The sequence below is a fragment of the Exophiala spinifera genome (genome assembly GCF_000836115.1).
Source record: "Exophiala spinifera strain CBS 89968 unplaced genomic scaffold supercont1.4, whole genome shotgun sequence".
Lineage (NCBI taxonomy): Eukaryota > Fungi > Ascomycota > Eurotiomycetes > Chaetothyriales > Herpotrichiellaceae > Exophiala > Exophiala spinifera.
The window spans coordinates 42,283-67,664 of NW_015622516.1; the positions used below are offsets into that span (position 1 = coordinate 42,283).

The 25,382-nt window shown below is 50.1% G+C and overlaps 10 protein-coding genes across 10 annotated transcripts; 6 read left to right on the top strand and 4 right to left on the bottom strand.

Annotated features, from left to right (window-relative positions):
- Positions 1 to 323: 323 nt before the first annotated feature.
- PV08_05195 (uncharacterized protein) lies at positions 324 to 1,388 on the bottom strand (the record flags this gene model as incomplete). Its single annotated transcript, XM_016379539.1, has 1 exon — positions 324 to 1,388. One exon carries the CDS (start codon positions 1,386 to 1,388, stop codon positions 324 to 326), a length of 1,065 nt encoding a protein of 354 aa, XP_016235366.1.
- A 640-nt stretch (positions 1,389 to 2,028) lies between these two features.
- On the top strand, positions 2,029 to 3,105 carry PV08_05196 (thioredoxin reductase; the record flags this gene model as incomplete). Its single annotated transcript, XM_016379540.1, has 1 exon — positions 2,029 to 3,105. One exon carries the CDS (start codon positions 2,029 to 2,031, stop codon positions 3,103 to 3,105), a length of 1,077 nt encoding a protein of 358 aa, XP_016235367.1.
- Positions 3,106 to 3,290: 185 nt separating this feature from the next.
- Positions 3,291 to 4,679, bottom strand: PV08_05197 (uncharacterized protein; the record flags this gene model as incomplete). Its single annotated transcript, XM_016379541.1, has 3 exons — positions 3,291 to 4,094; positions 4,142 to 4,582; positions 4,629 to 4,679. 3 exons carry the CDS (start codon positions 4,677 to 4,679, stop codon positions 3,291 to 3,293), a joined length of 1,296 nt encoding a protein of 431 aa, XP_016235368.1.
- Positions 4,680 to 5,477: 798 nt separating this feature from the next.
- On the bottom strand, positions 5,478 to 6,176 carry PV08_05198 (uncharacterized protein; the record flags this gene model as incomplete). Its single annotated transcript, XM_016379542.1, has 3 exons — positions 5,478 to 5,655; positions 5,704 to 6,101; positions 6,150 to 6,176. The coding sequence occupies 3 exons, from the start codon at positions 6,174 to 6,176 to the stop codon at positions 5,478 to 5,480; spliced, it is 603 nt and encodes a 200-aa protein (XP_016235369.1).
- A 413-nt stretch (positions 6,177 to 6,589) lies between these two features.
- On the top strand, positions 6,590 to 7,219 carry PV08_05199 (mitochondria fission 1 protein; the record flags this gene model as incomplete). Its single annotated transcript, XM_016379543.1, has 4 exons — positions 6,590 to 6,608; positions 6,670 to 6,688; positions 6,743 to 6,836; positions 6,890 to 7,219. The coding sequence occupies 4 exons, from the start codon at positions 6,590 to 6,592 to the stop codon at positions 7,217 to 7,219; spliced, it is 462 nt and encodes a 153-aa protein (XP_016235370.1).
- A 958-nt stretch (positions 7,220 to 8,177) lies between these two features.
- Positions 8,178 to 9,627, top strand: PV08_05200 (uncharacterized protein; the record flags this gene model as incomplete). Its single annotated transcript, XM_016379544.1, has 4 exons — positions 8,178 to 8,297; positions 8,347 to 8,583; positions 8,654 to 8,763; positions 8,814 to 9,627. The coding sequence occupies 4 exons, from the start codon at positions 8,178 to 8,180 to the stop codon at positions 9,625 to 9,627; spliced, it is 1,281 nt and encodes a 426-aa protein (XP_016235371.1).
- Positions 9,628 to 10,632: 1,005 nt separating this feature from the next.
- Positions 10,633 to 12,893, top strand: PV08_05201 (uncharacterized protein; the record flags this gene model as incomplete). Its single annotated transcript, XM_016379545.1, has 3 exons — positions 10,633 to 10,639; positions 10,720 to 10,804; positions 10,862 to 12,893. The coding sequence occupies 3 exons, from the start codon at positions 10,633 to 10,635 to the stop codon at positions 12,891 to 12,893; spliced, it is 2,124 nt and encodes a 707-aa protein (XP_016235372.1).
- Positions 12,894 to 15,749: 2,856 nt separating this feature from the next.
- PV08_05202 (uncharacterized protein) lies at positions 15,750 to 16,010 on the top strand (the record flags this gene model as incomplete). The annotated part of the gene is made up of 1 exon (XM_016379546.1): positions 15,750 to 16,010. The coding sequence occupies one exon, from the start codon at positions 15,750 to 15,752 to the stop codon at positions 16,008 to 16,010; it is 261 nt and encodes an 86-aa protein (XP_016235373.1).
- Positions 16,011 to 21,677: 5,667 nt separating this feature from the next.
- On the top strand, positions 21,678 to 23,014 carry PV08_05203 (uncharacterized protein; the record flags this gene model as incomplete). Its single annotated transcript, XM_016379547.1, has 8 exons — positions 21,678 to 21,765; positions 21,818 to 21,866; positions 21,920 to 21,985; positions 22,062 to 22,213; positions 22,277 to 22,562; positions 22,611 to 22,738; positions 22,791 to 22,924; positions 22,976 to 23,014. The coding sequence occupies 8 exons, from the start codon at positions 21,678 to 21,680 to the stop codon at positions 23,012 to 23,014; spliced, it is 942 nt and encodes a 313-aa protein (XP_016235374.1).
- Positions 23,015 to 23,523: 509 nt separating this feature from the next.
- On the bottom strand, positions 23,524 to 24,878 carry PV08_05204 (uncharacterized protein; the record flags this gene model as incomplete). Its single annotated transcript, XM_016379548.1, has 5 exons — positions 23,524 to 23,798; positions 23,849 to 24,434; positions 24,492 to 24,571; positions 24,633 to 24,702; positions 24,813 to 24,878. The coding sequence occupies 5 exons, from the start codon at positions 24,876 to 24,878 to the stop codon at positions 23,524 to 23,526; spliced, it is 1,077 nt and encodes a 358-aa protein (XP_016235375.1).
- Positions 24,879 to 25,382: the final 504 nt, after the last annotated feature.

A 25,382-nucleotide genomic window follows, 5' to 3' on the forward strand; every position in this document is an offset into this window, starting at 1 on the left:
GGTCAACGACCCGCGGATGATCTACTTGATGACGTGCGACCTGAGGGCCAGCGAGCATTTTGACAACGATCTCCAAAGGGGCCTTCAGCAGGCCCAAGTCGCAGTGATACTGTCAGATGACAGCTATCAGCGTCTAACAGACTTTGCGTGGCTGGCTTTCGAGAGAGTTGAATCACCCTTTCCTTTTAAAGTGGCCCACATACCATTAAACTCTTCGCTTGAACTGATCATTCATATCACCACGCCGTCCTCTGGCCAGGCTGCCAGGAGGGACGCGAACGATGGAAAAAATACGGAGGGCAGCCAGACCGGAAGACCAAAGTTCATGAAACACGCTGAAAGAATCCTCGCGCCTTCAGGTTGATTATCATGGCAGCTGTATCCAACGAAGAAATGGTCGGAACATCTGGCGCTGATACGTTGCTTTTGTGTGGCATTTCGCCATCATTGTCCCGTGTCAGGAGCAAAGCGTCTAGCGAAGCTGCGGTCGCTCCGAGATAGTCCTTCTGGTACTCGTCGCCGATATGAAGCCACATGACCTCCCCAGCACGGTAGCCCACGGTTTGTGCGGTTTTGTGCATGTATTCAAGGACGTTCGCGCTTGGAGATCCTCGAAAGGATACAGCTTTCCGGACGAGAGGTAGGGTCTGCACCAACTTAAGGCCTTCGGTCCAGGCATTTGGGTCTGGCTTTTCATAGTCTGTTTCGTAACTAGTCGAAAGGAAATCGATGTCATTGTATTGGCTGAAAGTCAGGGCGTCGGATGCAAACAGCCCATCGATTCGCTCCAGTCTGGCATCGTTCCACGCATTGCTGAGTGCTTCGCCGATATAGCGCTTCGGAGGTTTGGCCTGTACCTTCAAGCCGACTGCCTGTAGGACAGCGGAAGCTCGAGGGTCAGAATTGGTAACCACGCCGGCGAGGATAAGCGGCCCATCAGGATCACTGAAGTCCTTTTTGAGGGCACGAAGCGTGTTGAACAAGGGTAGGGCATCTGGGTATAGCTCGTAGGCGTTACTTCCAGCAAAATGGTCATACATGCGGCTCGCTAGGTTCTCGGGTAGCCGATCTTGGTCGACAAAGCGTCCGAAGGCCCGATGAATCACCTTCGTCCACCACTCTTTTGGGCTTTCGAGCTGCCGTTTCCCGTAGTTTGGGTACACGGCGTAGCAGTGCTTAAAAGCCTCCTTAAAGGAATCGTTCAGCTGGTCAGTGTCGATGCTGGCCTTCAAGCCGCATGTGTGAGCGAGGTCAACGTATTGCGTTGCAACTGGGTGCTTGAAGCGATATATTGTCCCCAGAGCATCAAGGGTGACAACGAACGTAGGAACGCGCTTTGGATTGCGAAGACTCCTGAAAAAGGTTTGGTAGATTTGGACAAGTGACATTCCAGTATCATTGAGACCGGAACAGAGGAACGATCTTGTGTGAGGTGAGTTGCAATTGATCTACTTTGAGCCTCGTGCCTACCAAGGTAGCTACGGGGTAGCGATGCTGTGGTATGCGTTATTTTTGGGAGGCACCTACCTCGTGCCTAGCGGTCTAGCCGATATGCGACTTCAGGCCCTAAAAGCCGCTTTAGGTACATTATTAGGTGATCTCTCGCCTCCTCCCCTGGGCATGTTTACCTCATCAAAGCCACTGGATCCATCCAGAAAAGGCTCGCTAGGCCCAAACGAGGGTTTGCATTTTCAAAGAATTTGGCATAATGTTAGTGCCCGTCCAAGGTCATTTGTCAACGCTGAGGCCGAGCGCTGCGGAAATCGTCCTGCACCAGGTCATGTCTGTACTTCTATAGAAATACGTCCATCTCTTCTTCTGACCTCTTTGCGCTCAATTCATAGATTTAGAATTTTTGTTTGGTCTTTCTCACAATCAGTCAAACTGTTTTCCTCAACTTTCCGCCGTCGCGCAGCTCAACTACCCCTCCGATCCTCTCTCAGCCTTTCCGTGGCAGCGACCTCAATCTTCCAGCAGAAGTCTCAAGCCCCGGCGACAGCACGTTCGCTTTCGTCTTCGCTCAGCGCCATGGCGCCTCCGCACACGAAAGTGGCCATCATCGGCTCTGGGCCCGCTGCCCATACCGCAGCCATCTACCTCTCCCGTGCGGAACTCAAGCCCGTCATGTACGAAGGCATGTTGGCCGGTGGCACCGCGGCCGGGGGCCAGCTGACCACCACGACCGACATTGAGAACTACCCTGGATTTTCCAAGGGAATTGGCGGCTCGGAGCTCATGGAAGAAATGAAGGCACAGAGTGAGCGTTTCGGCACTGAAATCATCACCGAGACAATCACGAAAGTGGACCTGAAACAACGCCCGTTTAAATTGTGGCGAGAGTACGAGGATGGCGAGAGCGACGAGCCAGCACATACCGCCGACGCTGTAATCATCGCTACGGGCGCCAATGCCAGGAGGTTGGCACTGCCGGGCGAAGAGACCTACTGGCAGAATGGAATTTCAGCATGTGCGGTATGTGACGGGGCAGTTCCCATTTTCAGAAACAAACCGCTGGTAGTCATCGGTGGAGGAGACTCAGCGGCCGAGGAGGCCATGTTTCTAACCAAGTACGGGTCGCATGTGACGGTGCTTGTAAGGAAGGACAAACTGCGAGCGTCCAAGGCAATGGCGAACAGATTACTCGCCAATCCCAAGGTCACCGTCAAGTTCAATCATGTTGCGGTCGAAGTGCTGGGTGAAAATAAGCCGAGGGGTCTCATGACGCACTTGAAAATACGGAACGTGCAGAGCGGTGCCGAGGAGGTCATGGACGCCAATGGTCTATTTTACGCCGTTGGCCACGACCCGGCCACAGCAATTTTCAAGGGCCAAGTGGACACGGACGAGGAAGGGTACGTTGTGACGAAGCCTGGCACGAGCTATACAAGCATCCCCGGCGTTTTCGCTGCCGGTGACGTGCAGGACAAGAGGTACCGACAAGCTATCACCAGCGCTGGAAGTGGCTGTATCGCAGCTCTTGAAGCCGAGAAGTATTTGGCCGAACTTGAGAGTGACGACCCTGCCATTGAGAAGGAGAACCAGGCCAAAAAGCCCGAAATCAATGGCGATACTGCGCCTGAGTATAGATCCAATCCATTGTTGTGATTTCTGTTCAATATACAGACAATAAAATGTAGTATCCATCGGAGAGATCACAAGATTAATATGCATGAATGCTGATCACGTCTGCGAACCCATGTGGAAATACAATCACGTCTTATCTCTCCTTTGGAGAGAGGTGACCAGCGCCAATCGCTATGTGCAAAGCTATAGTACAGTCTATTGGTTTTTCACCTCCTCCTGAGGTACCATGTGAAAGCCGAGCTGTTGATGTATTCTGAAAAAGGTGTCGGTACCTCGGCCAGGCCTGGTCGTGCGACCGGGTGCCTCAGATACACCGCAGCACATATCTTGTGATTTACTTCCAGAAAGCGTGGGACGAAAGCGAACACGCTCATATAATCCCGGGGCATCCACGGAGTGGCATAAGGTTTAGAGTCGTCGATAGGGTTCTCTTGCATAGATCTTAGAGCCGAAAGGAGCTCATTGTATTCTTCGTCATCCAAATGGGGTTGTTCGGCGTTCACTTGCGCTTGTGTCTCTGCGCTCTCAACGGAGCCGGAAGTAGACTCCTCGTTATCTTGCACGGCCGGTTCTGACGACGTTTCTGCCGCTTTGCTGTCTCTTCTGACCTGGAGTTGCCGCTGGATCTCCGCAAGCTGTGCCTCTGCACTATCCGTCTCGATCGAGGTGGATTTGCTCTTGGACAGGAGACGTTGGATGGACTTGGAAAAAGCGCGTAGGTCTTGCTTTCGCTTCGCTCCCAGATCTTGCTTGGAAGACGCGAGAAGAGCTCGTGCCTGCGATTTGAGTGCTTTCAGAATTTCGCGGGGATCCTGCTCAGCCTCAACCTCTTCAGCTTCTGCCGCCTTTTCGATCGTTCCAGCTTCCTCTACCACCTCTTCATCTGCGCCCTGTTGGTCTTCGGGTTTCGCTTGTTCGTTAATTTTGGGCGCACCTGTGGCGAACATGACACGTTCCGGCAACACCTGGAACATGTCCCCAGGATTCAAAAGGTAGCCGGGATAGCGCATCTGCGTCATGTAAGTGTGGTTCTTGCCATCGAGAATCATATACGTACCTGCTTCCCGTTGACCTTGACGGCTCCGTGTACAACAAATTGTCTTGCCTGTCGAGCACTGCTTGCGAAAAGTGCCCGAAAGATGGCAGTGTCTAGTCGTCTTTCCATAGGAGCATAGGTCATTTGCATGTATGGCACCTCTTTCTTCTTCCCCGATCTCGAGGGTCGATCATTATGACCGACGAGTCCCGAACCTCGCCCAGCAGACTCACGCGACCCATCGTTGGAGGCAAGGTATCGGGGGTTCATTGGTATAACTGAGCGAATCCGTCTATCGAACATGCGCACCCACTGCTTCTCTCGAATTTGTTCGCCATGGTAGCTCCGCGATAGTGACTTTGACTTCCATTTTGTCTTGAAAAAGTTGAGCCCTTTGTAAGGATCTGCTCGTAGCCGCGTTAGGTTGAAAAGATTGTATTTGCTCCAAGACTGTCTTATTTTCTGCTATCGTTAACAACTGTGAGAGGAATGTATGGACATATCTTACTGGTGTCTCATTTTTCTTGACCGATAGCCTTGTCGCTGCCCTGTTACGCATGGCGGAGGATGTTGTAGGGTCCCAGGGGTCGACCAGTACTGTTGCTCGAAATCCTTGGTTTCGATGAAGCTGCGCCAGAAAGTCTTGAAAATATCGGCGTTTCTGTTTTTCCGTCTCCGGACCTATTCCGTATTTGGTTAGTGTTTCAATCGCTCCAAAGGGCCAGTAGTTGGTGGTAATTGGTACTATTGTGCAAGGCAGTGCAAGGCTGCGTGCTAACTCGACGTGTTCATAGGACGCTACTCATTACCACTGCCCCCTTGACTTCTACCTAGTTAAGTGGTTTTGAACGCCTGCGAAAGGTTACTTCTGGTTAAGGTGAACGCCTAGAGAAACGCCTGTGCAAGGTAACCTCTAGTTCAGGAGAACGCCTAGAGAAACGCTTATCAAAGAGTACTTCGAGTTGAGGAGAACACCTTAACGCCTTGGCGTTGCGCGTAATACAGAGGTAAGTGGGTGTTTGGTATGAAAACATGGTTGCATGTAGTCACTACATCAGTGTACCACAACTCTTCGACAAGTGCTCTCTTGGGTGACGGGTTCTTTCTACAAATGAAGATCGTGCTCGGAACAAAAGGGCAGATCCTGCTCAAGATGCTCTTGTGGTAGCACTGTAGCATCATCAGGTCAGCGAACCACTGGGCATTCGGCCCATTTGTCTCTCTCAAAGGGTCATATTCTGGAGACAAGAAGCGATTGTTGCACTCTATATCATTCCAATGCTCGAACGATTGATTGCTTTGCCCAACCTAAACGCCTCGCTCTAAGACACTCGTTACTTACCAATCATGTCGTGGCCTAGCCTTGCATTGTCTGCCAGAAATAGTCTGCATAGAACCATCTCGAGAACTTTGGATCAATGTTCACAACGTGGACATCTCCCTTCTTGGTGTTTCCAATGGTTGCCTTGTTGTAGTTGCCTGCTTCGTCCTGTTCGAGCATGATGCCCAGAGATCTGTAGAGCCACAGTCGCAGGCTAGGTTGGGTCAGTACATCCTTCAGATGGGACTCCTCAATTACTCACATGGTAGGGTCATCGGCCTCTCGTGCCCGCCGAGTCGTTTCGTCCCCTTCCACCCCTTGCTCATCCAGGTCGGCCAAGCGCTGCTTCAACCTTTCGAGCTCAGCCTCCAGCCTCTCACTTTCAACTTCCAGTTCCGAAGCCTGCTTTGCAATGCGGAACTTCCTGGTGTCAAGCTGTACAATCTCGCTTGCATGGCGTCCACTATCGTGACCAGAAACGACTTCCTTTCGCTGGGATTCAAGCGTCGCCAATTGCCGTGAGAGCTTCCTCAAAACCGTCTCTGCATCTCGAGTTCGGAGGTCTCTCGACTGTTGTAGCGTTGACAGCGAGTCATTCACGCGCGAAAGGGCGGCTTTGTCTGGCGCAATGTTGAAATTGGACACTGTCGCTCGGATGAGCTGTGACTTGGATCAGTAACAGCCACATAGATGACCGATAATACTCACCGCAGCAGGGTCTTCGTCAAGAAGCATATTGTGTGAGTTGGTGGTAACTATAGATGGTGATACTGGCGCAGGCAAAGATGGACTCCGAGGTGCGCAGTACAAGTATGAAGGGATCAACAGTGTTCAGGCTTGGTTGGGTTGGTTTGTTTACTGGGCAACGGGGCCGGGCTCACTACAGGACAAAGCCGGGTGCCCGCCCGCACCAACCTTAATTTGGGGCCGCTCCACGAGGTGGGCAAAAAGACGTCACAGCGCACACGCACCTCACCCTAGGGTCATCACGGCGCCGAAGCGCAGCACAGGCAAACGCTATTGCCTCCCACAAGGCGACCAAGCAACGACTCTACACGACCCTGCATCACAGTACGCCTCGATTATTGTCGCTGATCATCTTTTACACAGTGACAGCCTCGAGCTGAGTCTCAAAATCTGTTGGTATCATGCCGTCGAATTTACCATGTAAGCTTGTTGCGACACCTTCGCCAACATTCATTGGTGCGGCCACTGACACCCTCAACAGATGCCGCAGACGCAGAGAGGTTTGTTTGCTATCCCGCACCATAATTGCACAGACACTGATGCAACAAGCGCAGTCCTCTAAAACCCGCCGAACTCCAGGTGCTTAGGGCACAGTATGAGAAAGAAGGTGACTATGTCGGGGTACAAACCAAGTTCAATTATGCCTGGGTATGCTGACTCTCGTGTTTGGTCACGGACCTTTTGCTGACGGCCTCTCCCAGGGCTTGATAAAATCAAATCAGCGGAGCGAGCAACAACTCGGCGTCCAACTCCTGTCCGATATCTTCAAGACCACACCCGAGCGAAGAAGAGAGTGCCTGTACTATCTGGCGCTGGGGAACTACAAGCTGGGAAATTACGCAGAGGCGCGGAGGTACAATGATCTATTACTGGAGAAGGAGCCTGGTAATCTACAAGCCAGCAGCTTGAGGCAGTTGATCGATGACAAGGTGTCTAAGGAAGGATTGATGGGCATCGCCATCGTTGGAGGTGTCGCAGTTGCTGCGGGAATATTGGGCAGTATGATAATGAGAGGGTCGCGGCGGCGATGACGTTGTCTCTTAAGAGCTTCGTTGGGAAGAGCGTTGTGCTTGTATCTGCGTTTGCCTGGACTCTGTGGACTCGCGCAGAATGATGGTCGGTTACCAAGGGTCCGGATGTTTGCCTGGTGTTCTTAACCGAGAGGAGGGAAAGTCTCAGACAGCGTCGAGAGTGCTCAGCGTACACCTGTACAAGAATCGAAACCTTGCTCAGAGTTTCAGGTCTAGGGATTGACAGCATATCCTACTTTCTAGCTGCTTGGTACTCCGTATGAAGAGGGTAGTATACAATCGTTATGATGGCAGAAGACAGCCTCAGAGAACATTATACCGCCCAATCAGGCTAACAAGGGTAGGTATTCTGTACCCTATCGTAAATTTGCTCAGTTCATGATTAGCTGGTCCTCTTACAGACAGTTACATGCAAACGCTTCGTTGGTTGAATCAAAAACAATAGATCATCACCGAAGATAAAGCGTTGGAAGCGCCTTTTGCTAGGTCACCTTCGCAACACATGTGGCTCACTTTTCGCCATCCTAGCTTGGTGGCGCGGAACAAGGAGTGATCAAATGCACTCACCAGTCTTTTCATTTACGACCGAGTATCACCCTGCGGTCGGTCGTTTTGCACCTGCCGACATCATAACCATCGTCCTCACTCTAGCCTTTATTAATATTTACTTCTTGCTCTTCCTGTATTGGTTGTTGCCTGAGATTTCCTCATCGACGGATCAGCCTCGCTCAAGCCAAGCTGCAAATATCTCTCAAGACGATTCCAGGCACTAAGCACCAACGGCATTACCACTCCCCCGGATACGCACTTTGAACTTTAGGCTCCGCTGGTGCCCTGCCGAATGACGCAGCCTCGCTAGCCCGACCACGACCAAGATACACTCCAGATTCAGTATCTACCACTGCCACTGCTCCCGCTAAGATTGTCGAAGTCGCTATCCCATTCGCGCGCCTCTGCAATGGCAGATCCTGGACGAGTGTTGGGAGAACGTGTCTTCTGCTACCAATGCAACAATGAATGGGACCGGGCGCATGGAGGATTGATTTGCCCAAGATGTGAAGGCGAATTCACTGAAATTGTAAGACAATCCAACGCTTCAGCCAGGCCATACTGACGCTGAAGGACAGCTTGCCCCAGAAACAGAGCCAGACTTTGGTCTGGATGACATACCAACCCCAACTTCATCGCATCCGCACCCTCTGCCTGATCTTCGACCTTTGCTTAATCATAACCCATGGGCCGACACTTTCGGGCCCGATCCGCACGACAACTTTACCACCTTCGAATTCACGAGTGGCAATGGTGGAGGGAGAGTTTCTTTCAGCACGAGGACAGTCAGAACAGGTGGCCTGCTAGGACCAAATGTAAGGGCTACCCTTATCACCAATTACGAAGACCCGCTGGACAAAACACTTACTGATTTCGATTCAACAGAACCACGGCATCCCCCCCATATTTCGAAATTTGTATCCTCCGGAGGGCTTCCATGGAGGAGGTCCACCCCGAGATCCTTTCGCACATAACCAACCCGGAAATCTACAAGAGTAGGTGCGCATAGTTTCAAGCCGATAAATATCTTTGCTAACGCAAGTAGCCTCCTCGGAATGATTCTACAGTCAATGACCACAGCATCGACACGCGCTGGGATGGAAGGAGACCAACACGCAGGTCCGCATGGACAGAACCCTCCATTGCCACCATTTGACTTCTTGGGACAATTACTTATGCCTGGCAACATTGGCCAGCATGGCGATATGGTATTCAGCCAGCAGGCTTTTGACCGAGTCATAGAGCAGCTTATGGAGCAGAATGGTGGAAGCGGGGCACCACCACCTGCATCCGAGGAAGCGATTCGATCATTGGCGAAGAAGCAAGTCGACCCAGAGATGTTAGGTCCGGAAGGTCGAGCTGAGTGTTCGATCTGCATGGACGACGTGAGCTTAGGAGACGAAGTGACAACATTACCTTGCAACCACTGGTTCCATGGTGACTGTGTTACGGCGTGGTTGAAGGAGCATGACACTTGTCCTCACTGTCGGAAGCCTATCTCAACCCCTGATCAGCCACCGCAAGCCAGCTCTTCACGACGGCGGCGGTCAAGCCGACGAATGTCGTCTGTATCTAGCCCTATCGGCTTCGGCCCTGAAGCCAGCAGGTATAACACCGCCACGATGCCCGAAGGTCGAGGCGAGGCCAGATCACCTCGGCAAGCCTATCCTGCAAGGAGAGCGGAAAGCTATGTGGAACGCCCCGGACCTGTCCGACATGGGAGTCATCGATCCTCTTCCCGACGACACAACGCGAGAGATGACGATGAGAGTGGTGGTGATGGGGCAGGTAATAGAAACCGCCATACCGGAGGAGGTGGTGTGACGGGCTGGATCAGAGATCATTTGCCTTTTCCGTAGGGAGAAAAGTCGCCCGAATGGACACCGCCACTTCTAACATGAAGCACGCACCACGATCAAGAGAGCTTTGTAGCAACGCATAGCCTCTACAAGATCTACATTTACTTCGGTGGAAGACAAATTGCTTCCCTGATATGCTCCTAGGAGTCAAGGTCTGCAAATCAGACACTTTGACTGGTGAAGCCGGTTTTGGGCACTCGTCTCTTCTTTGAGTCGGGGGAGCAAGGTGAGGCCAGGTCTCTAGCAGTGTGAAGTGGCCGACAACGTCGCAGCGTCGCAACGAAGATAGCGGCGGTCGATCTGAGAGAGTCTACTACAACAATGGGTAACAATCCCTTGGGGGATAAATGGGCCAGGATTGCTGTTGCCGTCTTCCATACGAGGACTTGGTGACGATGTGACAATATCTTCGGGAGATGTATTATGAGGAGCAAGGGGCCGGCGGAACAGTCACAGACATCTACCTTGGAACCTGGGTATACCTTGTAAAGCACGAACATTAATGACTGAATTAGAAATGATGCATATACTCATCCAAAGATACGATGGGATGGCATAGGAGTTACTGTGGGACTCGCAGATATGGATGGAGTACTCGTGGTGGCCTGGTCCCTCGTACTCGTACATTTTCGGCCTCCGACTTTCACATGCACAAAAGAGCATCTCCTTCTTCATCATCCTGCGTCATCCACACAACACCCTCTCATTACTCCGTAGAGGATGCTTTCTACGAACTAGCTACTGTTAATGGCTCTTTCACTCAGCCATGGCCGGCCTTGTCTTGTCACGGCGCCTCGTCAGCCTCGGCTTATAATGTTGACGCCAACTCTGTAACAAGTCGCCCAGATTCCTTCTGTCCTTCACTCCTACAACAACAACAAAGAACCAGGTGGTCTGTGCTTGACATGCTGTGGCCCTCTTTTGACGCATCTTGACCTCGTATGTGAGTATCACTTTGTCAGTATCGCCAACTCGGCCGTGAGGAGGCCTTCTACGACAACGACGATGATAGGTATGCCTAGAACAATCCTCTTTGCATAGCTGTCGCTCTACTTTCAAATGTGCTGACATTGTCCCCTCCCTTCGTACCAGATCATGTCCTGGGACGACCATCTTCCCAGTTCCGCAAAGTCCAGGTCCTTGCCGTTGTCTCGTTCTGGTCGCTGTACCTGCTAAGGTATGAGATGATCTAGAAACAACCTACTTAGCCACTGACTTTGCGGCGTCTTCCTAGGGGTGACAAGCATGGCCCTCCCGCGATTCGTACTCTATCCCAGCGCATGTCGAAGCGGTTGACGCCCTGGCGATCCGTGGTTCTTACTCTCCTCTATCTCTACATCTGTCGCAACTTCGCCAAACTCTGCAATCTCGAGTCGCCCGAGCCTCTTGCAAATTTGTACAATCGTGCCTACTTCCGGGCGACATGGATCACGACGGCGTTGGATGCCGGGTTCTGGACTGCAATGAGAATTCGGAACAAGAGATTGAGAGACCTGGCCTCGATAATATTCACTATATACTATCTCATCGCCGCTGAGCAAGCAGATGAAAAGGTGCGGAAGGTGCGAGCCGTCCTCACGGTGGACCATCTGAGGGTCTCCTGGAACAAGTCAAACACGCCCTATCTGAAGTGGCTGACCGCGATGATGCGGCCTCGATTCACTCGCTACAAACCAAGAAGGATCCGAATACCCCGACCGAAACAGTCTACTTACAAAGAGCCAGTTGTAGCATGGATGTACTTTGACGGTACCCTGGCCGAGCTTGAAAAGCAAGAGAACATGGTTCTCGACATTCCAGGTGGAGGGTTTGTGGCAATGGACCCACGGACCAGCGACGACAGGTTACTTGCCTGGGCAGGAAGGACGGGACTGCCCATCCTCAGCTTGGACTACCGCAAAGCGCCAGAGTATCCCTACCCTTACGCGTTGAACGAGTGCTTCGATGTATACACGCAAATTATCGCTACGCGGGGACGATGCATAGGCATGAAGCCCTCAACGTGCCCGAGGATTGTACTGGCTGGAGATAGTGCCGGAGGCAATCTGGCTACAGGAACGACCTTGATGGTGATTCAGTCAAATCAAAGTGGAAATGCTCGGGGCATCCTTCCCAGTCCAGCTGGCCTGGTCTTGCTCTATCCAGCCTTGGACATGAACATCAGCAGCTGGATGACCGACGATCAAATGGCATTGATCCGTAATCCACGGACGGCCAAGAAGTACGAAACTTTCATCAAAAGAAAAAGCGAAGATATCGATCGTCGCTACACTCCATCGACACCCAAACCCTCGGAAGACGACGCGGAGAGCGATCCAAACTTTGACTTCTTCGCACCAAGAGGAGACAGTGAGAAGTCAAACGCTGTACTGACCAAGCCAAGCACCAATGTTGACGCGCAGAAGCAGACAGTGGCCGCGTCGAAACCCCAGCATCTCAAAACGAGGTTGGCTGTCTCCTCCATCATTTCTTATTTCGGCGATCGCATCCTCACCCCCGAAATGATGCGTGCCATGATCATACTCTATGTTGGGCCCTACAATCGTCCCGACTTCACGACTGACCATCTGTTGTGCCCGGCTGTGGCTCCAGAAAGCCTCCTTGCCAAATTCCCAAAGACATACTTCTGCACCGGCGAACGTGATCCCCTGGTGGATGACACAGTTATTTTTGCTGGTAGGATACGACAGGCGAAACTGCACCTTTTCCGTGAGCGGCAAGAAGTCGGCCTCGAGAAATCCACAGCAGAATTCAACGAGAAGGACCATGTTGAAGTGACCCTTATTCCGGGCATTTCTCATGGGTTTGTCCAATTTGTCTCCATCTTTCCAGAAGGCTGGAGACATATTTTCCGCTGTGGGCAGTGGATCCAAGACATCTTCTCCAAGCCACCACATGCTTTTGAAGGGCCAGCCATTGAATCGAGGCTGCGAAATGGGATGCTTGCCCATGACTCTCACAGCAGCCTTGAATTGGCTTCCACACAGCCAAGGCATCATCATCGAACCCCAACTGGTGAGAGCTTGGATGATGACGCCCCCTTGGTCATGTCGTCGATCAAATCGGAAGACACTAGACGATCGCCACAAAAGGCCAATGGCGTGGTCGAAGACTCTACAGGAGAGCACAGACGTTCGACAACCGAGAAATCCAGACCTGAGGTTAGCCGGAGTAAGAGTTTGATCTCTTTGGGCAGCGAAGAAGATCTCCTCAAGCGACGTATGAAAGGCTTGACAGTTGGACTCCTGGGGAACAACGAAGCCTGATGAACAGAACGGTCTGACAATTATTCCAATGCTGTTTGAGAACCAAGTGTAATGCAGTATATGGCTGTGCCTCCCGGCTACGAAGCAAGGAAATCTTACCATGGTTTGGACACCCTAACTTCGCTCCGGCATCTAACTGTAGAAGGTGTGTCCGATGGTAGAAATGACTTAGAAAGGTCTGCTCGGGCCTCTCTAGAGAGGCCTGATAGCAATTCCAGGTCGAATATGGGCGAGTAGTCTATGAGGACTGTTCACGAGTAACCCAAAACAGGCAGCGATTAGACTCCGATGGTCACCTTATGCTCGCCTAACCAGGGCCTGAAATACCCGGGGTGTCTCTGCCTAGTTAGATAAATATTTTCTACCTACTGGATAGCAAACCCAAGGGCTCCTGCACGCGTCGCTCGAAATGCCGTTGCGATTGACCTCCCCTCCAGGGTATCGCTGCAATAAACAGCTTCTCATTTGCGAATCACACATTGAGGCTTTTTATGGCACCTGTGATCTCCCTGCCCGATCCTCTCACCGTGGATCCCCAAGCCCTGCTGCCTACATGTCAGACACAGTACTCTCGTTGCCTGATGCGTTCAGATATTTCGAATGCGATCCCGGGAGCAGTGAGTGCTTTTGCCTTTGATGAGCTCTGATGATTGTGACGCGAAGCAAAGTGGATCCAGCGGAGAAAGGTGGCTCCGTACGAAAGTTCGCTGGCGCGGGCATTGATGGCAGCAAACAGATTCGTGGAATTGATCTATTTGTCGCATAAATCTCCAGATAATCCGTCAAGTTCTACTACGAACGTTCAGGTGGAGCGTAAATGGCACATTACGTGGTTGTATCAGACGTCAAGAATTTCCGCCTTTGCAGCCAGCCAAATCGAACCACGTCTGCGTTCAACTTATCTTCTTCGGTGGTGAAAGTCATGCGTGACTTATGTTTGCCTCTCAACTCCTCCACTCACTCACGTACAATTCCAGTTCGGTAAGCTCGCGGGTAACGAGCGCGCTAGAAGATTCTTTATATTAATCGGTCTTGCCCCAAAGCCTTGCACCACCGATTAAAAGCCAGACTATTGCCTGAATTATTCACGACATATATCTCAGCACATAACGCTGGAGCTCCCTATATTCAATTATGCTTGGTTCGCCGGTGAACTTGCCCAAATGGTACGTATACAATACCAACACCGACGGACCCATGACGGGCCCGATTCAGTGGTGATTCGGGTCTGAGAAGTTGTGACGCTAGGGTGGAAGAAAATTCACATCTTCTACAACCGCCCGTAAACAACTACTGTGTCTGGAATGAAGACTTCGCCGTCATGGTAAGCGACATGCCTATGCAACCTGTCTCTCTCCCACAAAGCGCTCTCTTCTCCTTCCCCTCCATCCTCTCTCAGCAGCGAGCGAAGTCTTACCATGTCATCAGATTGTCAGTGGTCCAAATGCCCGAACTGACTACCACATCAATCAGACACCCGAGTTGGTTTACCAGCACAAGGGAGCTATGTTATATTGAAGGTCATTGACAACGGTGTCTTCCGCGACGTGATAATCCAGGAGGGCGACATGTTCCTACTACCAAGTAGTACACCGCACAGCTCTGTGCGTTTTGCTAACACCATCGGGCTGGTTGTCGAGCAGCGTCGCCCGCAGGATACCATTGATTGCCTACGCTGGTACTGTACAAATTGTGGCCGCATAGTTTACGAGACCTCGTTTCACCTGACTGATCTGGGCACCGAGCTTAAGGCTGCTATAGAGGAATTTGATGGTGACATGGACAAGCGGACTTGCCAGGAGTGCGGAAATGTTGTTGACACGGTCCCCAAACCTGGATCCCTTCAGGATCCGAACCTGGAGTGAGACACAACAAGGAGCCTGACAGTAGATCAGGACAAGTAGCATCATGGTTCAGTTTATTCTCTGTCTACATGTGTACTGTATGCGCCTCTGCTTCGCTGGAGAAATATCATGGGCCAATGTTTCGTGAAATGTTACCGCCATGGCGATCCGACTTTCTAACACTCTTGAATTCAATAAAGTGTTAGATCCGTGGGATTTGCGTGTCTGATGTCACATTTTTGGTCCCAAAAAGTCCTGGACGGTACAGTCTGGAAGCGACCGCAGCTGGGTCTTCTTGTGGCCCAGGTAGTCATGCGGCTACTTGTGGAGCTGGACGCATTTGGGCTACGGAGCGGAGAGGTATGGTACCAAGCTTATACAGTATGGCCTGCGGAGAGATGTGGAGATCAGTGGCCCAGTGGGCCAGGAGCCCAGCTAGAAGTCCGTTGTTGAACAGGCTGAGTTGTGACGGTGTCATTACAACCTCCATACTCGCGCCGAACGCCTCCGGAGGAACCCCGCCGCCTGGAACGCTCATTATTGCGCACTTTGCAACTATCACTTCACTCATTGAACTATATCATGTTGACAGCAATATATAGGCCGTTCTATTGCCAATCATCGGAGCGCTTGTTGCAATCACTCAAGATACGTCAGGAAAGGCCAACTTGCGGCCTGTGATGCGGCAACGAAGGAAGCCTCAATCGGGCAGAGAATAGTCGCTCCTTTTGCCTATATATATCATAGTCCTCGACCTCCTAGACATCGAGGGCAGACTCGTCAATACATCCCATTTAACTCCCATTGTGTGAGCGTTGCACGACAGTTATGAGCCCGGTTCCCGATTTCGCTTGAGACACCTGTCAGTTAATGGTTTGATAAAGCCTCGTCATTATAAGGCTAGCCAATCAAACACGTCAGACACGTCAAGTTCTCTACGCGCCACGCGCACCTCAGGTATCCACTAGTAAAACCATACATTTTACTATACTTTCTCTTCAGTAACCTCAACATGTCAGAGTTAGATCTAGAGTCTCAACCAACCAAAACAATCAATGTCAAGCTTTCCAAGACATCAGACTGGGATAACTGGTTCATTGTCATTGAACTTTATGCCAGACAACGACAAATATGGCAATACATCGACCCTGATGTACAGCACCCGCCAACCTTACTGTGTCCAAGGATGCCAGACCTGGAAGATATTAAACCAGGAGCCACTCTCCTCTCAGAACTCACTCCAACAGAACAGGACGATCTTCGCTATAATTAGAGGCAATGAGAGAGAGAATTCAGATAATATGAAACGAAAAACAAGAGCATTATTGCTTTGAGCACTTAGATAACAGTAAGTATGTTAGTTAACCTTCTTCCATTCCTAAAAGGTCAATCTTCTCCGCATGCAATGTTGCGGAGACTTCAATAAAGGTTCGCTCCCACGAATAGATCTAGAGAACTAGATATATTGGCCAAATAGAAGGAAGTGATTAAGACCTTGAAAGGCTATCAACATGTTAACGACTGATTAGATAAGTGGCTTAAGGCTTATGACGATATAAGCTGTTTAGGTATGTCTATCGCTGTAGAATGTTCTTCGATCTATGAATTCCTGCAAGCGGTGAAACCACTCAATGAAACCTTTACCACAATAGAGAACTTGAAGCTACTTAACGAGGATTTCATTCCCGACTTCCATGACCTTGTGGAATCATTTCGGCGTCTACATAGCCTGGATAAGGACTCCAGGAAAGGCTCTGTTTCATCGCATAACTCCTTTACATCACTCGGAGATCAGAGAGTCAATAGCGACCCTCCGAAGTGCAAGATATACAATCTTCCTTAGTGGTACACTCAATGTCCTTATATCGTTGAGTTAGCGAGGCCTCAAGGTTAGAAACCTGACCCTGAAAAGCAAGCTATCTATGAGGAAATGAAGAAGAACCCTGTTCACGCGAGGCGGTTTTAGCGGGCTATAGAAAGGGCCTCTAAATCCACTTCCTTATCCCCCTCCTCCACTAAAGAACAGAAAAAGAAGACGGCGTTCACAGCAACTATGGCTTATTCTGTCTCAGTATATTCAGGGTCAACCAATAGAAGCCTGTACAACGAGTGGATTCTAGACTCAAGGTTCGATATTCATGTGTGCCGGCCTAATACGCCAGGCTACGTTGCTCAACGTTCTCCACGCCCTGATGAGTCGCTAACTTGCGGCGTTAATAAGTATTCTATCGAGTTAATTGGGACAATCACTATTGATATGATGTCTTCTACAGGACCTACTTATATCGTTCTTACAGACGTTCTATGCGTCTAGGGCTTCATGACTAAAGTGGTCTCATTGTCAAGGATAGTAGTCAAGGGTATTCACTTTATAACTCAGGCATCTTCAGGAATAGGAGGAATATTTATTCGAGACGGAACCCTAGTTGGTTATGTGTTCAACTATTATAACCACTTAACCTTTACACCATGCGAATACACAGCATTCGCAACCACAACCACACAACAACACAAGGAACTTAGTTATCCGGCCTCTACCTGACACAGAATCCTAGGGCACCCAAGCCCAGACAGTGTCAAACATCTTCCGGATACCGCCGAGGGAATACAAGTCACAAGAAATGACGCTCTTAGCACAGCGGAATGCGAGACCTATGTACTTGCAAAATCTAAATAATAGATCTCAAGAATCCTCCACAACAGCGAGAAACAGAGAGACAAACCTTTAGACCAAATAGCCTTCGATATAGTCTATTTCGCAAAGGGATGGGCCGCGGATCAATACATGAGCCACTTATGAGACTTCCACACCCACATGAACTATGTGTTTACTCATAACACTCGTTCTTAGGCAAGAGAAATTATCCTAGACTGGTTAGCGATGATCTAAACACAATTTAACAAGACACCAGCATTCCTGTGTCTAGACAATGAAACAGCATTAGGCGATAATTTCTATAGTCAACTCCGCAGGCTAGGAATCACCGTCGAGCACTTAGCCCCTCACACTCCAGCCCAGAACGAGGCTGCGGAACGCTCAGAAGGCATTATTACGCAGGTGGCGAGGACCCTCAAGGTTCAGGGCCATCTGCCACACTTTCTATGGCCAGAACTAGTCAAGACGGCTGGCTATCTTATCAATCGAACACTATCCAGATCACTAGAATGGAAAACTCCTTACGAGGCACTCCACGGAAGAAAGCCAACCCTTGTATATCTCCACCCAATTGGATATAAGGCGTTCGTTCACAACAAGCAAGTCTCTAGACTCGAAAAGCTAGAGGATAGGGCAATAGTTGGCTAGCTAGTTGGCTATAATGCAAGGAATATCTGGCGCGTTTAGATACCTGCAAAACAGAGGATTCTTCGTTCTAGGGATATTGTGTTTCACGATGATGTGTTCTACGATCTCACTAAGGTGCAAACCGCGGAGCAACTCCGTGCCCTTCCTTAGGAACTTATCGAAGTACTAGACCTCGAGGCCCTCGTTCTCGGCAGCGATGTTGACGAATCATCTCCTGATTAGGATCCCCTTGTAGATCCTGATGATCTAGACACTATCCTTGTCTCACGCGGTTCATTATCACTCTTGCATGTTGAGAAAGACAGGATTCAAACTGAGGGGGTGGAAATCGCCTTACCCACGCCACGCGTAACGCCCGAGGCTAGCACAGCGCCTAGCGTGTCTAGTATTTAACAACCTAGGGTTGAACACAGCCCTCAGCCTAGCACTATTTCATAACTCTCTACAACACAGGAGGCGTCGTTAGACCTCGCTAATTAGGTTGCGTCATTTTCGGCAACTACTCCGGATTTGGTAACTACTACCCAATTAGGCAACTCACGCGACGATGCTCCCACCATATCTCCACGTTCTAGTGAAATATCAGCTAACTTGGATAAGAACAACATTCTTTCACCTCACGAGCGACGGCGACGACAGCTGTCTAGGTGTCATCAGAACTACGCTATACAACTAGCAAGCGATCCTCATAATCTTCACTCCTTCCACGCAGCATTCAACGAGGCGCTGAGCGAACAGTGAAAGGTTCATAGAGATAATCTTTCTCCCGCGCTATAGACTTATCGTCAAATGTTAGCACACTCACACAGGCGCCAATTCGAGGCGGCTATGGACGTTGAATGGAGCCAAGTCCTTTAAAGCAAAACAGTCAAGGAGGTGGAGCGCTAATGCGCCCAGGAAAAGCAAGTTATTCCTCTTATGTGGGTGTTTACATATAAATTTGATAACGACGGCTTTCTTGCTAAACACAAAGCGCGCATTTGCGCCCGAGGCGACTTGCAACGTTCTCAGGACGACACATACACGGCAACGCTTACACTCAAGACCTTCCGCGCACTCATGGCCATTGCGGCGTTCTTTGACCTCGAAATCTGGCAGGCCGACGCCGTCAACGCCTTCCTTAACTCACCCATGGAAAAGGAGGTCTATATCGAGTATCCTGCAGGTTATTCTAGGCCAGGCAAGATCCTGCGTCTCCTGAAAGCGCTCTATGGTTTGAAGGAATCTCCATTGTTGTGGTATAATATCTTCACTGCGGCGCTTAAGGACCTAGGACTTGCGGAGGTGCCTAATGTCAACTGTCTCTTCCAAGGCGAACAGGTTCTAGTCTTCTTTTATGTGGATAATATTATGATTCTCTACCACAGGAGCAAGATGGATATATTTCACTCCCTAACACGCCGACTAGGTGAACGATTTAAGTTTCGCGTTCTCAATAACGCTAATTGGTTTTACGGCATTCGCATCCTGTGAGACCGCAACAACAGGACTATTCACCTATCGCTCAACTTATATATTAATAAAATCGCAGCCAAGTTCCATGTTCGACAACGCGATCATTTGCCTGATACTTCACTATCAACTAGTGAGTTGCAACCTCATGAAGGACAGGCCTCCCCACAAGAGATTCACGCATATCAACAACGTGTTAGATCTATCTCATTCGCCTTATGCGCAACTTAGGCCAGACGTCGCCTATGCCCACTTTAAACTGGCACAGTTCCTAGTCAACCCATCAAGTGCGTATGCCAAGGCCGCGGATAAAGTGATTGCATATCTCTACCGCATAAAACACTTCTCCCTCACATACAACAGTCAATCTAATCAACACTTTCTCTACGCGTTGGACGCCTCCTTCGCCGACGACCCTGAGACGAGGAGGAGCTCTGATAGCTATATCTTAACGCTATTCGGAGGGCCTATTAACTGAAGGTCAGGGAAGCAAAAGACGGTCACAACGTCCTCCACCGAGACTGAACTCCTTGCCCTCTCTAACGCGGCGAGCGAAATGATCTGGTGGAAAAGAATGTTTGCTGACATCAACCTAGACCTAGAGAAGACTTCATCACTTCTCTCCGACAACCTGCAGACTATTCGACTGCTAATCAAGAACGAAAAGCTGTCTACTCGGCTCCATCATGTTGATATTCATCGACATTGGCTTCGACAAGAGGTGCAACAAGGAAAAATCAGCCTCGATTAGACGCCGACGAACGACATGATTGCCGACGGCCTTACGAAAGCCTTGTCTAGGTAAAAACATGAGGCTTTCATCAAGTAACTCAACCTCACTGATATCCAGGAAATGCTATCCTGATGTTTCCACATCAATGACGACGGCATCATTTCCTGAGGGGGTGTGTTGAACAGGCTGAGTTGTGACGGTGTCATTACAACCTCCATACTCGCGCCGAACGCCTCCGGAGGAACCCCGCCGCCTGGAACGCTCATTATTGCGCACTTTGCAACTATCACTTCACTCATTGAACTATATCATGTTGACAGCAATATATAGGCCGTTCTATTGCCAACCATCAGAGCGCTTGTTGCAACTACTCAAGATACGTCAGGAAAGGCCACCTTGCGGCCTGTGATGCGGCAACGAAAAAGGCCTCAATCGGACAAGAGAATAGTCGCTCCTTTTGACTATATATATCATAGTCCTCGACCTCCTAGTCATCGAGGTCAGACTCGTCAATACATCCCATTAAACTCCCATTGTGTGAGCGTTGCACAACAATTGATATGGCTTAAAGGAACGAAAACTTTCCTCGTGGCTGAACGTCGTGGGACATGGCTCTCTGACTCTCTTATTTGCTTTATAAGACTCAATTCCTCTTAAGATTAGATTCCTCGATAATTTCCTTCAATACTACCACCATGCCTCTTTCATCTTGCTTGGACGAAGAAAGCGTAGACACCGGCAGGCTCAGGAGCCGGGCAATGTTGAGGCCAACTGTTGAAATCAATGTTGCGTTGAACGGTGTCTCTCCACCGTCATATAGCGTTGCCGTGGCATTCGCTACGTCGATGCCGTAATAGCCATTCTTAAAGCTCTATACGCTCACTAAGCCAACATGCAACAATCGAGAAACATATAGCAGTCCAGGATGGAAGGTTAGAAGACATGTGACCAAGTAACTTACGCAGTCAAACCATGGGTTGGTGACCACACCGATCCATGAAAGTCCAGCGTGTGTAGTAGCGAGCTCTTCAATGAGAATCCGGGGCCCCCAGCCATTTAATCTGGGATTCTCGCCTCTTACATCTACTCCCTTCGCCAGTAACGACGTCCGGACAAACGTCCTCATTTTATCAAGTTAGTATATTATATGTCTTTAATGCTGACCACTGTTGTAACGAACAACGACCCCAAAGCCAAGCAAAATCAGATGAAGTCATCCGACTCAGAGATCAACCGAACCTCAACCTCCGCTCCAGGGTATCTCACAGGTCGAATACTGTTGTCTCTCGGCCCGCGCTTAGCACACGGTCCGAGGACACACCTGCTTTCCTCGCGTCATACCTATCATACACAGCCGTCGTGTTCTAGTAAAGACATCGACGTAACAACAGAACCATTCACCACCCCTTCGCTACCAAACTCTGCAAAGGTCCCTGCGTCCGCCAATAATTATGTCTTACTTCAATACTGGTGGTGTAGCCTGTGCTACTGACTTTGACCATAGCCATGCCAAGGGCAAGACAGCTATCATAACTGGAGGTATGAAACCCTGGACTAAGATTGCGGTTTACTAACACGTACACTCCCTCAGGGGCCAACGGAATCGGGGAAGGTTATGCCCGAGCATTGGTAGCGTGCGGGTGAGTCTGTCTTTAAACAGTGCGCTAGCCATTCTGCCTATTTATCGATACAGGGTGCATGTTGTTGTTGCGGACATGGACGAGGGAGGAGGTGCAAAGCTAGAGAAAGAATTCCCAGGGTAAGAGCCACTCATGATCTGTAATGTCTTGAAGAAGACTTCATTCATTCGAGCTGGCTGCTACTAAACTAGGCAGATTGATCAAGTTCATCAAATGCAACGTGACAGTCTGGGCAGATCAGCTCGCGCTCTTCAACGCTGCTTTGTCGTGGTCACCGTCCGGCAGAATTGACACGGTCATCGCAAATGCTGGGATCAGTGGCGGTGATTCGATATTCCAGAATGATAGTGCGTGTTAACTTTGTGCCCTTGATCAAGAGCGAGTACAAGACGGCTGACAAGAGCCATTAGTAACGCAAGATCAGCCGGAAGAGCCGGAGCTTAACATCTTGAAAGTCAATCTAGTGGGGGTACTGTACACGGTGAAGCTGGCGCTCTTCTTCTTCCGCAAGCAAAGTACTACTGGGAAGGCCAATTGCGACCAAAGTCTCATTTTCACTGGCAGCTTAGCTGGCTATCTCGATGTACCGGGAGCTCCGCAGTATACCAGTGCCAAGTATGGGCTGCGAGGATTGATGAAGACTCTGCGGAGGTCGGAGGTCCAATACTGTACACGAGTGAACTATATTGCTCCTTGGTACGGCAACTTCTCCCGGAAAGAAGAAATGTCCTGACTATACTCCAGGTGGATCCGCTCTACACTGCTCAGCAAAGACGCTGCCAAGTATCTTGACACTGCAGGGATGGCATTTGCAACAGTTGATGACGCTGGACAGGCAGTTGCGAGGATCGTCTCAACACCCAGCATTAACGGTGAGCATCACTTCGACCACTGTCTGAGTGATCAGAGACTCAACTGGTCTAGGTCGTGCCTTTGGCATCGTGCCTCGCAAAATTGTATCTACAGGGTACGTCGACCTTGATGTCGACGATTACGAAGAAGATAGCTTGCTGGGCAAGCTGGGTGCGCAAGCTGTCGCAATTAACCACCGCGGTAGTGTATGTTCATCTTCGTAACTGCGTGGAAAATGCTAACGCGCGACTGCTTAGCTCAACGCTGCAAAGCAGAAAACACGGACTCAGTGGTGAAAAAGAAGGGTACGAACACTGCTTTGGAAGAAATCGCAGTAGAGTCGTGGATACAGTATTGTTATGTCGATCAATCTGTATTCTATTCCTGATATGCTTAGCTGTCTACGCTCTACCGAATGATGATGCCTGTTGAGGTTGCACTAGTGAATCAGATATGAAGACTAATCAAGTATATAGTCTCAGTAAAATTAAACAAGATAAGAAGCTTCCTGGGTCTTTTCGCATGCTCAGGTTTAACAAGATGTTGCGGCCAGAAGTGAGCTCGAAGAGAAAAGAAGACACTAAGGCTATAAAGCGATCTTAGCAGGGGATCTTAGACTGTCACCATCGCAATATTGGCCCCGAGAAAGGAGGTGCTCAGTTCCTTTTCATCTCGGGTCCTGCGAGGAGTGAAAGCACTTCTACTGCCCTGTCAATCACATGAAATGTCACTGCGAGTAGCCTTCGACGAATTGCAAGTGATAGTGAGGTTTACACCAAAATATTGTCTGAGAGTGTTTCCTGACTCAAATCTCCATTCCTTCTGGCCTCATTACCATACGACTCTTGATTTTCCCATCGTGTAGATCTTCCAGAATCTGCGGAAAGTCCCGGAGGCTCCCTTCTTGGATCTGTGGGACCAAGACACCTTTGGCACATAGATCCAGGCAGGCAGCAACATCAGCACTTGTACCTCCATAGCTCCCCAATAGATTAAGTTGTTTTCGAACCAGGGTGGCAGTGCGAAGCTTCAGCTCTGAGCCCAGAAGGCCTACGGATACCACCGTACCTCCTCGACGAACTGTCCCTCTCAGCGGTTGTATGTTGAGGGTAGAGCGGAAAGTGACTTACCACTATCGATTGCAGCTTGATGAGTATCTTGCACAGAGACAAAGTCGATAACCTTGTCGACCCTGAGGTTCCGCTCACGCACCCAGGAGCTGACATCTGGGGTCCCAGCCGGAACAATATCGTCCTTAGGGACGCCGAATTTCACCGCTTCGTCCAAAACCATCCGCCGTTGATCCACCACAATTACCCGGGCCCCAATGTGCAGGATGAACTGAAGAGCATTGAACCCGAGCCCGCCCAAACCGAATAATAACACCACGTCGTCCTTCTTGACTTGAGCGCGGTCAGTAACAGCATGATAGCTTGTAATGCACGCATCTGTTGCCACTGCTGCTACGCCAGCATCCACACCCTGAGGAACTTTGATGGCAGCATGCTCCCGCACCACCGCATACGGTGCAAAGAAGCCATCTGGACCGCCCCCGTAACGAGGACCGACCAGACACAATTGGGGCACTCCACTAGAACACTCGGGACAATCAGCGCTATTGCAGCCCGGTACGCACAGCAGAGCTACCATATCGCCAGTCTGGTGTCTGTAGGCCATTGGTCCCATTGAGACGACTTCGCCGCAGCCCTCATGGCCCTGTCAACCGTGACTTGTGGTCAATGAACTGTCCGTGTGTATTGTAAAGAATCATACCATTGTGAAGTTCATCCTTCCTGATGTGAATTCCATGGGATGAGCTTCTAGCTCCTTGATATTGTAGGCGCTATGACATACTGGGATAGAGCCTTAGTCGAGTTCTGGAACGAAAAGGAAGGTTCAGGACTTCGATCTCACCTCCCACTGCATGGATCTTGACAAGCACTTCGTCATCTTGCGGCGTTGGTACGGGAATTTCCACTCGGACCTAGATCATCATATCCATGTTGTCAGAACTTCTACTCTTCCTCTTTGCCATTGACCAAGGCTGATGTGGCAACTTTTACTGATAGAAGGTATAGACCCTAGGTATCTTACCGGTGTCTTGCTGGGTATGTGTTTCTGCCATGCCAACATGGTCTTCGGCACTTCGACGTTGGCCATATTTGCGGTAGGTGCAACTCTCGAGTATCACGCAACAACCTCCACACCACCCCCATCATTGTACGACTCCCGTCACATTATCAAGGATGTATTTCGTTATCGACACCAATAATCGACAGAAGTCCGATAAACCCGGTCCACCATCCCGGCCCATAGACTCCCCACTTTCTTTGCCGTGCCGCGAGGTGTCGATTCGGAGGTGTTATGCAACGCTCAGTTCTAGGCGATGTCTGGGGGCTAAATGTGATGTATTGACGAGTCTGACCTCCCTCTCTCGGAGGGAGATTCCTAACTATTATATAGGCAAAAGGAACGTTCCAAGGGAGGGCTTTCTCGCCGTCGCACAGCGCGCCGCATGGAGTCATCCGCCGTCCTCGGACGGCGTTCTATCGGGCGACGTTCTAGACGGAGAGAAAGCCTCCTTGTGAAGTCCGAGAATATAGTCATATATGACTAGAAACAGTGAATTGATGGTGTTGCAAAAGTTGTAAGGAACGTGAGGGC